The sequence below is a fragment of the Zootermopsis nevadensis genome, unplaced genomic scaffold (assembly GCF_977971745.1).
Source record: "Zootermopsis nevadensis isolate Lab colony 2312 unplaced genomic scaffold, Znev_1.0 Znev_ptg000021l, whole genome shotgun sequence".
NCBI lineage: Eukaryota > Metazoa > Arthropoda > Insecta > Blattodea > Termopsidae > Zootermopsis > Zootermopsis nevadensis.
The window spans coordinates 15,575,177-15,587,255 of NW_028259153.1; the positions used below are offsets into that span (position 1 = coordinate 15,575,177).

The 12,079-nt window shown below is 38.7% G+C and overlaps 1 protein-coding gene across 7 annotated transcripts in view; it reads left to right on the forward strand.

The window, feature by feature from the left end:
* Positions 1–150: 150 nt before the first annotated feature.
* Positions 151–12,079, forward strand: part of Hmt-1 (ABC transporter ATP-binding protein/permease Hmt-1) — a 27,536-nt gene continuing 15,607 nt past the window's right edge. For 3 of the 7 annotated variants that reach the window (XM_087352469.1, XM_022083214.2, XM_022083216.1), the window contains exons 1-10: positions 4,820–5,039; positions 5,239–5,541; positions 6,590–6,789; positions 6,889–7,042; positions 7,634–7,817; positions 8,152–8,318; positions 8,487–8,724; positions 9,538–9,713; positions 10,693–10,898; positions 11,653–11,860. In XM_087352469.1, the coding sequence (XP_087208595.1) occupies positions 5,007–5,039; positions 5,239–5,541; positions 6,590–6,789; positions 6,889–7,042; positions 7,634–7,817; positions 8,152–8,318; positions 8,487–8,724; positions 9,538–9,713; positions 10,693–10,898; positions 11,653–11,860 (1,869 nt within the window). In that variant the 5' untranslated portion in view covers positions 4,820–5,006. Of the gene's footprint in view, positions 240–1,559; positions 1,664–4,639; positions 4,793–4,819; positions 5,040–5,238; positions 5,542–6,589; positions 6,790–6,888; positions 7,043–7,633; positions 7,818–8,151; positions 8,319–8,486; positions 8,725–9,537; positions 9,714–10,692; positions 10,899–11,652; positions 11,861–12,079 lie in introns of those variants that run through there. The other 4 variants (XM_022083219.2, XM_022083218.2, XM_087352470.1 and 1 more) reach the window with 4 other exon arrangements.

Here is a 12,079-nt window from a genome sequence, read left to right on the forward strand (position 1 = left end):
CACTTGTCTGTAGTCTAATGATCTATCAAGTTCCAGAAATTGTATTGACTAAGGAAGGTCTCTGCTCCATTTAGTTTCCGTTCTACATTTCCAGATAAATAAGTCTGTTTGTCTTTTAAGGGCATGCGTACGGCTGCCATATTATTGCGCAAAGCCTCACGACGTCATAGCAGTTCACCGCTAGCAGAGGCAGAATCCAGGAGGCGGAGCCCGCGTGTACCGCCCTCTATCATGTGACCGTGAGTAGACCCGCCTCGTGCGAACACCAAGTTCTTTCAGTATCTGGGGGTCCATAACTCTGGTTTACCACAAATTATAGGTAGGATTTAATTGATCATGGAAAATAGTCTAAAACGCCAGGGTAAATATTCAACGACACTTTTCTGCAGCCAATTTTAACGTTAAAATTGGTGTATTTTATGAACACGTGCTTTACACATCTCATATTTAAAATATTTCTGTATTAAGATGACAGGAAAAGCCAAATATTGTATTTGGAATTCTAGATTGCTCCGTTGGTACGAAATAAACAATTATCAAGTATACTGTTCGTGTTAGGTTTCATATTGTAAATTTTGCGTAAGGGCGATGTATGGTTCCAGTGTTTCACTGCGAAGAACAGGGTAATTTAGCGTTGAGTTCACGTTCCAGATATAATGAAGATCAAAATTTCTTAAAGTAGGCTAGACATTTAGAAACAATTCTTTTTGAAACAGGACTATAGAACAGTTTCTTTAATTTTTTTGTACAGTAATAGTATTATTCAAATCCACTTGTGTCCACGATTTTCTTCGATTATTTCTTCCTGCGTAGTCCTACATTCCGGGAATCTTCACTAAAATAAAAACGAATAATATGACCTAGGTTCGCTTTTTTAGATCATGTATCAAAAAATAAAATATTACATCTGCGGCGTCTGACCTACAAAATTATCTTTTAGCGCGTGGCATCTTTTCCTGCCTAAATATAAGACGAAGCCTCAATCACGACTGACAAACTGAATCTAACCAAGAAGACGAAAGGCCTACGCTTAGTCTTAAAAGAAATAACATGCATCAGGCTTAAGTATGCTTCGGTTTCTTGCATTTTGATTACCGGAAGGGGAATTTACGATGAATGTTGGCGTCTCACAAAATGCACCGACCACAAATACAGCTATAGCTGTGTTAACTCTTAAAAATTTACTTCATAAAGAAAGCATTCGTTGATAACTCAGTCTTCTTTATCTCTGTTCAAACCGGCGTGGGGGGGGGGGGGGGGGGGGTCGTGCGAATAATTTTGGCCTTCAAGTTTAAAAACGCGGTGCCGGAATTTTTCCGTTTTTATCCAAACTATAAAAAGTAGTGTTTTACATTTACTAATTTGTTTCGTTTTGACGTAAATACGTCTATACGGAAGGGTCATTCGACAAAAAAGTGTAACGAAAATGTGTAAGATCCGTATCAACAATGTGTAAATATGGACCGATAACAATGGTCAGCTTGTATGCATTGTTATGTTACCTAGGAAACGCCATCTGTTTACTCGGCGTTGTTGTGTTACATTACTTCCGTCAACAATCCGCTTTCGTTATTGCGGAAAGAGCTGAGCTGTTTAATCTCTTGTAGAAGTGCGTCGTAGACTAGATAATTTTATGTTGGTGAAACGTTTTAGAATATCACAGGTACTTATCTTATATAAGCATTATTACATTACATTACATTACATTACATTACATTACATTACAGAGACGTATTTACGTCAGATTCTCCGGAACCTTGGTTCCACTGTCAACTCTTTTTTTTCCCCAGTTGTTACGAAATTTCATAGTTTTTGTTGAAAACTTGGATTGCATTCCCTTTTCTGTACACAATCTAATTATTCAGACCAAGGATTGAGCCTAACTGTGTGTCCCTTACATACTGGCGGAGATTTTATGCTAAATTAAAACTTTTTATATTCGCTAGTGCGTAATTTAGGTTATATTTAACAACTTTTAATATTCTTAGCCTTCATTTTAACGTCTCTTAACTTAGGTCCCTTTATTTTAACACCACATAAATTCGTTAAATTTAAGCGCTCTTACAACAAAATTTACAAAAATGCGCCTATTAACTTCAATACGTCTGTCTGTCCGTCCATCCAACTTCAAAATTGCTAAAAAGATTTTCGTAAAATTTGATAAGACTATTTGGTAGTTTTATTAAAACTTTTCAGCAAGTGCCAATTTTGGTTAAAATTGAACAAGAAGCACGGATTCTTTAGATTCAGATTTAGTCCTACGTGTGTTTCTGCCCATCTAAATATCTAAATTAGTAAACATATCACAAACATTCAAATATTAGGGCTAATTAATTTTATATCTGTATGCAGGCAGACAGGTTAGCGGTTCTGCAGAAAATCTTTTGCTGTTTATCGACGTAAAAATGTCACCGACGTATGTGTAAAGAACGGGGTTTTTCATAAATGTATTTATAGCGTACCCTCCTCATCGCGAATGAACAGTGCGGATCGGGGCTTCAAGGTTCGCAGCTCCGTCTGCTTGTCACACGTAGACAACGCGGCGGGCGGTGGAGTGAGGGGCAGTTCACTGGTACAGCGCGTATCGGGGCTGCAGTCCTCGCAGCCGGCTCATAGTAAACACCCTTACGCGGTACCACGTGTTTTAGACTGGTTTCTGTATCGCAATCTGTTTCGTGGTTATTGTTAATGAGTGTTCAATAATTCTATGTGCTAACTATTTTTGTTCTGATAATGACAATGAGCAAAGGAAGTGTGTCATAATTACAGTAAATTACTTTTTCTAAATTGTCTTTGAGTGAAAAAAGTGATGTAAAATATCTTGGCCGCCCTCTTCCGGAGTAACAAATAGATAAAACATCGTCGAGCACGTATGGGTTTTCTCCTGATGTAAATTTACTTTTCATTTATTTACATTCTTATGTGTTGAGAAACTAATCTGATTTTTCCCCCTTGCGCAGTACTACCACTGCCCAGACTCACGAGCCGCCACTGTTAGGTTAGGTTAGGTTAGGTAAAGTTGTGTTGTTTTACGATAGGTTATTTTGGGTCCTGAAGAATTTCTAGAGAGTTCATCGGGTGGTCGTGGGGATGTCCTGGAGAATTCCTGGAAAAGTGCTAGAGAAAATCTGGATAAGTCCTAGAGTAGTGTCGGAGAAGTCCTGGAGAGGTTATGCGGAAGTTCTTTGGTCATGGAGAAGTGCTGGAAGGTTATGTGAAAGTCCTTAAGCGGTGGTGGGATTGAATCTGCTGAAGTTTGATTTTTGATAAGCTACATTCAATCAGGTGCATTATGGGTTAGGTTGGGTTAGGTTAGGTAAGGTATAGTTACGTTAGTTAAGGTAAGGGCAGGTTTAGGTTAGGTTGGATAAGGTTGTGTTATTCTACGATAGCTTAGGTATGTCCTGGAAAATTTCTAGCGTGATCATCGGGTGGTCGTGGGGATGTCCTGGAGAAGTGCTGGAGAATCCTGGAGAATTCCAGAAAATTTCCTGGAGAAATCCTGGAAACGAAATGCGCAATTTTTTTGTCATGGAAAATTTCTGGAAAATTCCTGGAGAAGTCCTGGTGAAATCCTGGAGAAGTCCTGGAAGTTAATTTGGAAGTCCTTAACCGGTGGTGGGTTTGATCCACTGCGGATCGGTTGTTTTGGGTTCGTTTAAGTTTGATTGGGATAACTTTCATTGGATTAGGTTGCGTTTTGAGTTAGGATGGGTAAGGTTAGGTTAGGTTATTATCCACTAATCGGCTGAACTGATAGTTAGTCCACGGTCGAGGTGTGCGTAGCAGATCGGGTCTGTGATCCGGTTTGAAGGATTTCAGCGTGGCTAGCCACTCAAAAGTAATGAGCGCTTCGTGCGGTGGAGTGAGGAGCAGTTCACTGGTACAGCGCGTATCGGGGCTGCAGTCCTCGCAGCCGGCTCATAGTAAACACCCTTACGCGGTACCACGTGTTTTAGACTGGTTTCTGTATCGCAATCTGTTTCGTGGTTATTATTAATGAGTGTTCAATAATTCTATGTGCTGGCTATTTTTTGTTCCGATAATGATAATGAGCAAAGGAAGTGTGTCATAGTTGCAGCAAATTACTTTTCTAAATTGTCTTTGAGTGAAAAGAGAGATGTAAAACGTCATGGTCTCCCTCTTCCGGACTTACAAATAGTTAAAACATCGTCCAGCAAGTATGGGCTTTCTCCTGATGTAAATTTGCTTTTCATTTATTTACATTGTTATGTGTTGAGAAACTAATCTGATTTCCCCCCCCTTGCGCAGTACTACCACTGCCCAGACTCACGAGCCGCTACTGATGTCATTGTTATATCTCCTTGTCACAAGGTCATCACTCTTAGTTGAATGTATATGGTGGCATAGAGCAATGGTATTGAACCTGGGGTACGTACCCCGGGGGGTACGTGAAATTTAAAAAAAAAGACATTTTATGATAAACACTGAATAATCAGTAATGTAATTTATTTAATTTATTTTAGATGTAGATTATATACTATGTATAACTTGAATAATACACCAACAACTTTGGGGGTACAAAGTTGAAGAGAAATTATATCTGGGGGTACGCGAACAAAAAAGGTTGATGTCACTGGCATAGAGGATGGTCTTTCCGATTTATCATGCCTTCCTTTCTCACAGGTTATGCCATCAGCTGTTTCTTAGCGTTGTCGAATGGGTGGGGAGGACACGTGCTTAAGAGATGACTTTACAGGTTTATTTTATTTGCTTATCACTGTGACGTGATAATGTATTGAATTTTTAACAGCAGGAATAACGTTGAAATGTAGGTTTGCGAAATATTATATGTGGAATTATATCTGTGACGATGTTCTGTACTGTAGCAGAATTTTGTCCTTGTTAATGATACTTTATTCGTAGGAGTGTAGTGATCTGTAATAGCATGATAACAGTTTGATAAATGGACGTATTGACAAAGTTGAGATAGGAAGGTGCGAAAGTTGTAACTAATATGCCCACTTAAAATTAAAAGATCTTGCATGTATTATTTCCTAGACAGCAGAAGCGGTCAGGTAGGAATCTTCATACCTGAAGTCATTCTCTCAATCTCCCAAATGTTTATTGATATTACTGCTCAGTTTCTTGTTTATAATTGTACAATAGTTGACTATATAAAATATGATATTATTATTAATGTTCATGTGTGCCTGCATTTGATGTTTGCCTATCTTTTATAATTTTGAGGTTATGATTATCTTTAATGTATTTCAGATCAGAATGCTGTACTGTCCGCCAAACGTGACACTTGGTGAAGTGTGGATAAACAATGGGACATCACAATGTTTCATGGAGACACTCACAGTCAGTATTACTGCTGGCATACTGCTTCTTTTTGGGTCAGCACAGTTCTGGATGTACAAAAAATATGGTACGCGGGTGGCACAATTGTCATTACCACGTTCAAAGCTCTATTATGCCCAGATTTTCATTACGTTTCTCCTGCCTATCTTGGCAGTTGTGCGGTTCATACTGCAGGCGACAGTTCTCAAAGGAGGATTTGTTTATGGTTACATGGTATGTATGAAAAATGGTTTTTACAGTATGATTACCAGTTGTGTTGTATAAAGTAGAATTATTTGACAGTACTCAAATTTACAAACATTTTGGATGCATTGTGCAGTTTAGAATGATAATAAGTGATGAACTTGCAGTGAATAAACTTATATTGTGTGCTCAACCTTGGTTTCTAATACAAGAATATTATTAATTAGTCTTCCAACAAATAATATGTATTTTATTTCTGTGAGATACTGAAGTTATTCTGGCGGTGATAATGTTGGTGTTGTTCTTCCGCGTTGTAGATTCCATTGTTTTGGGTCTGAATTAATTCTGACAGTACTGATTGTATATCACATGTCATCACAGTGATACGAGTGTAAATGGCAGTCTTTGGGGCTGATATTTCAGAGGAATGTGACTTCCTCCATCTTCGGGTCCTAAGTGAGGAGTGTTAGGAAGTGAATAGTTTAAACAGGGTTAGGAAGATGATCAGGCCAATGGGGTTGGTCAATCAGAGTCATGGGATGAGGAGTGAAGATGGAGGAAGATACTTTCAGCTCAGCCCTGAAGATGTTCACAGTATGTGCCTCAGTCAAAAGACTAGATGAGGGTGATGATGATGTTCTTCTGGGTTTTGGCGTGATGGAAACGTTTTGGAGAGATATCTGCCGAGTCCACGCGGTGCCAAAGCCCAGAACGACATGAAATAATTAAAGAGGGGGAAATGGCTTTACATGAATGTGTGTGGCTTCATGCAGAAGTTTGTTGAAATAAATTGGAGAGTTTGTAGGTTCTAGCAGTGAAAAATCTGGTAAATTGTTAAGAAATAGTTTAAATAGTGTAAAATGATGGAATATTTTTATGGACAACATTTTACAACATGGTTGGATCCTCATTAAGTAACTGCACAAAAGTGCATTATATTTGCTTCTTCTTTTATGATGTAAGCAGTGTTAAGTATTTTTAAACTCACCGTGATGATAAGATGTCTCTGCGATTTTACAATTTCTAAGCGAATACCACAAATGCTGACCTTTTATATGATTCTTCCGTCTGCTTGCAGATTCTGTCTCTCTTGCTGACTATAGCCATGTTCCCGTTCTCAGCCATTCTAATTATTTTGGAACGCAACTATCTTCTGCCGTCAGTTCCGACGCGAGGCCACGGTTTGGTTCTCTTATTTTTCTGGACATTAGTGCTTGCATCCGAGAGCTTGTCTTTCATCAATCTGAACAGAGACGACTGGTGGTTTCACCTCACAACGTAAGTTTCATTCATACGCTAAGTAATTAGCAAATATTTTGTTCTATGCAGTGCGTTCCAAGTATATGAAGTGATTTTCATTTTGTTTTATTTTACAAGACTCACAGATGAGATTGAGATGGGAGTGTTTGTGACACGCTTTGTGTCGTGCGTCGTCCTCTTCGTTCTTGGATTGCGGGCCCCGGGCATAATGACGAACAGAGACTATTTTAACCTAAGCAACTCTTCCACAGAACTCAACATTCAAATAGACGTAAGTCCACTTGCAGATACTAAAATGCTTCTTACTTGGTCGTTAGTGTCTGTGTATGACCGACCACATTTATAGTTTGCCGTCAGCTTATTTATCTTCAAAACTCATTTTGGATATGAAGGTATTACTATGTATATTAATAAAAGAAATATTTTTATTTTGGTTTTGAAATATCGTTTTGTTGGTTTTTAGTTTTAGCGAAGTTATTAATACAGTCTGATACAAAGCGTTATGCCATGTATTCAGTCAACTTTTTATACATTTTAAAGTTGTACTGAGTGAGTCCATTTCTTGTATGTGGTTTTTGTAAATAAACTGTACTGAAGTAATGAAATTGCTTTACAAGTTATGAGCTTTGCACCGCAGTGAAATTGTAGAATGTTGTCTTCTGTGGCAAGACATTATTTAGTCTTATAGCTGGTCAACGACATCATCTCCATTTTTATGGTGGGAATGAAGATGGAGGCTTCATGTTACTCCAAAATATTAGTAACTATCTGCAAGAGAGTGTCATAACCTGCAAGACCACGAATCTGATAAATTGCTTATTTATGAAGCACGTGAAAGACTTAGTTTCGTATCTGTCAACAGGAGAATGATGTGACGAATCAAGGATCTACATTCCGAAATGCATGGAAGAAGATTCTGGTTCTTGCGCCTTTCTTGTGGCCTAAGAAAGACCTCCCCTTACAGTTTCGTGTTTTGTTTTGCTTCCTGCTTCTGGCAGTTGGACGAGTGATCAATTTATATGTACCGATTTACAGCAAGCTGATCGGTGAGTTAAAGTCACTTTGTTACTTTAAAAATTCATTACTCCATAAACCTCTTGAAAAGTCAAAAAGTTATGAGCTGCACGTGAATTTATGTTTTTTAATTAGAGTTTTCCCGCTTGCGACTTTGCGTCTATTCTCCCAGGAGACCCTTTGACCTAGTTTACAGTGTTTCAGAAATCATTCCCATTCTGAAAGAAAATGTTCTGTTTAGTGTAAGCGCTATTTGAAAAATCATAAAGATTGCGTTTGGAAAATATGTCGGTTTACAGATAATTTAATATGCGGCATAATGAAAAAAGCTTTATTCTTGGATGAAATTCAAACTTTGTATTGCAGTGGATAGCATGGCAGCTGAGAATCCCAGGTTTCGTTGGGACTGGGTGCTTATTTACGTAGGTTTCAAGTTCCTCCAGGGCGGTGGAACAGGAGGTATGGGTCTCCTGAACAACATCCGATCATTCCTCTGGATCAGAATACAACAGTATACCACTCGTGAAGTTGAGGTAAAAACAATACATTCTTAATTGTCTCTGTCAAAGATGGTGGTATGCTGGTATTTTTATATTTTTGGGTAATGACAATGGACAGCATACAACATAACTGAAGTGCGGTGAATCAGCTGCTGTCGTGAATTTTAATGCTTACTGTGTGATTTCATTCTGTTGGCACAGGTTGAACTATTCAAGCATCTTCATGGACTGAGTCTGCGGTGGCATTTAAGCCGCAAGACGGGAGAAGTGCTGCGTGTAATGGACCGTGGCACGGATAGTATCAACAACCTCCTAAATTACATCCTCTTCTCCATTTTGCCTACCATAACTGACATTTTGGTAGCAGTGGGGTACTTCATATCTGCGTTTAACGGGTGGTTTGGACTCATCGTGTTCGTCACCATGAGTCTCTACATAGGTAAGGAAACAATATTAATTTTAATTAATGTATATCATGAACTTTAAATCTAATATTTTAAGCACAGAGAACTTGCTTTTAAGGTTTCCGTAGAGAACATTGGATTTTTACATTAACTGAAGAAAATTTTGTGTTGCTTACGTTGCCAGTTTATTTAATCTTTTTGAATTCTTTCTGCCTCACTGAAATTGTACATTTCTGAGGTGGTGTAGGGGCACTTGTGAGGTAAATGCTTCTAGAATAATGATAGCTGACAATGATTGTACAGCTTAACATGAGCTCCAAACCACAGTGGGGCCTCATATTCTTCAAATTCACAGAGACAACGAAAGACATAATGAAAAATCTACTCTAGATGTGACCTGTCTCAAACTTGAAATCTTTGGTGCAGAAGTTCAGCATTGTACCCTTAGACTAGCAGGTCTTGACAGTGATGGTTAATTATAAGCTTTATCACACAATTTTTTCTTCTTCTATGGCTCTCCGGTCCGTATTCGGTCCATGGCCTCCTCATTTCTCCTCTTCCATTCGGTCCTCTGTTAGGTTTGATCGAGGTTTTGAAACATCTTCCATTTTACGGTGCAAGGTTGTTAGCCTTGCGACCAACCCCCAACCTGGAGGACCAGGGTACCTGTCTTAGTCTGACCTCTCCCCCTCGACCAATCTGGCTAGGGAGTCCCTACCAGTAGCTATGCTACCGCCAGCATAGCTCTTGGGGTCACTGAGGTACTCAAGTCCCACCACCACGACAAGGTGCAGGTACCATTAAGTGGGGATCACACAATTTAGTTAATGTAATTTTTTCTCTTGTAGTGGCTACAATCTTGGTAACTGAATGGCGAACCAAGTTCCAGCGCCGCATGAACCTAGCAGACAATGCCCAAACGGCTCGTTCTGTAGACTCACTGCTTAACTTTGAAACTGTCAAGTACTATGGTGCTGAAAATTACGAGGTGGAGAGCTATCGTGAAGCCATCCTTAACTATCAGGTGATATATGTGAACACACCTATGCTGGAAATTTGTCTTACCATTTTAAAATGCAATAATTTTTCTTTGGGATCCTGATCAACCCTTAATGTAACAAAGCTAATTAACAGCACAGATAAGATATTATTTTGAGATAAATTATAAGTCGTCTGTAAGTATATTACATTTAAACTATTTAAAATATATTTTTTCCTCTCTTTCTTCTTTTTATTCCTACTTTCGTGCATTTGTTAGGATAAAATATGAGAAATATTCAGGATAAAAGCTCTCAGGCTGTGATTCAAACCCAGGACCTGTTGAATGCAAATCAGGAGTGCTCATCAATCAGCTATAACTTGGTGATTAACAAACATGGAGGAAAACTTCTTTGTGTGTAAGATTAGTAATTGAGTGGTTAAGTTGAAAATGGAAGTAGATCTCTTTTTATATAAAATTTTAGGAACTAGGTGACAAGAAGAATGGGTAAAATACACCCTTGGGGTAGCAGCGAAGAAAGTGTTTTGGTTATGCGTATTTGTCCACTGTCGTATATGTAATGTGTTTAAGTTGTGCTAATATGAGCTACGTACCAGGGCACTAGTAGGAAATTAGGCAAAGCTTACGATGGTTCATATTTCAGTGAAGTGGCCCTTAGAATTTTCCAAACTATACCAAAATCAAAATGGCTTTTGACAAAATTTAGTGCAAGTCTATTATACCAATCATCAAGTAGTTTGGGAACGGGTGGACAGACGTGGCAAAACTGATGGTTTTTAAGAAATGTTTTTTTCCTCAATGTTGGGATAAAATTACTTTTATAGATGTTATAAATAGCCATTAATAGTTTCTTTTTGTAACAGTCTGAAACAGCGTAAAGGACGCTTCAAGTTATATGCGTTTTACGCCAAACCCTTTTTCAGTATTACATTAGTAACATATCTGACTTAACAATGTTATTACATCTCTACATTTTGTTTACATCAAATATTGTTCTTGTTAGACGGAAGAATGGAAGTCGACTGTGACACAGAACATCCTGAACACAGTGCAGAATGTGATAGTGTGCGGAGGACTTCTCACAGGGTCCTTGCTGTGTGTGCACATGGTTGTGACAAACCAGGGTCTCACAATTGGCGATTACGTCCTGTTTGCTTCGTACATTATTCAGTTGTACGTTCCACTCAACTGGTTTGGCACATTCTATAGGTAAGACGTAGTAATGTTGAATTGAATGAATATTGAAGTAACTTCTTCTTTATTACGCCGTCTCCTCTACAGGAGGTTGGCAACATATTATGAGCAGGATCCTTCCATTCTTTTCTCGGACTGGGACCAGTTCATATATGTTTTTTAGGCAGGTGATACAGAAGTGGTTTGCCATTGCCTTCTTCTGTTTTCCTGAGTCTCTCTCATCTGCTCATAAGACCATTGGACAGAAAAGATCTAGAAGAAATTAAGGATCATGGTAGCCTCAAACTGTTAAATCTGTACAGAGCCAAACCTTATGATCATTGTTTCTTGATCACATTTCTGAAATTGTGATAACAGTCATACAAGAAGGGAGTTGTATGATTTGAGGTTTTCACAGCGGCGAGTATGAAGATTTCTGTCTTCTGGGTTGTTGCGCTGTGTAGTCTGGTCGATGTTAACCAACGTTTCAGAGGTCATACTGTTTCCGTTATCGCCCTGATGATGGAGGCAGTATGACCTCTGAAACGTTGGTTAACATCGACCAGACTACACAGCACAACAACCCAGAAGACAGAAATCTTCAAGAAGGGAGTTGCCTGCAAGGTTTCAAATAAGCACAATCCTTCTAAATCCATACCTGCTTACCTTATCTCATGCTGCATGACATCTTCAGAAGTACCAGCATCATTAAATAAATCAAATAATCAGTTATTTTTATGGAAATTTGTTAGATACTAATCTGTTGGTAACTTTGCCTGTAACATTTCAGAGCAATCCAGAAGAATTTTGTTGATATGGAAAACATGTTTGACCTGATGCGTGAAGAGCAGGAAGTCATAGATGCACCTGGAGCTGGGCCTCTGTCTGTGAAGCGAGGCACTGTTGAGTTTCATAACGTCAGCTTTGGATACATACCTGATAGAATTGTTCTGAAAAATATCAGCTTCACTGTACCGGCAGGCAAGACGGTGGCGTTTGTGAGTCAACCTCTCTTATTAATTTGTACAGTGGAGGTTTGGTAGTAGCAGGAAATGTGACTTTATTTAATGCACTGCCACATAACATGTTTAATACAGGATATTTTGGATTGACAGGGCCGAACTGAGATCATATTTATAATCAAATTGAGAGCAGAATCAAGTCTGAAGATTTTACTGTCAGTCAGTGTAGAATATTTTATTTTCCCATCACCTCTA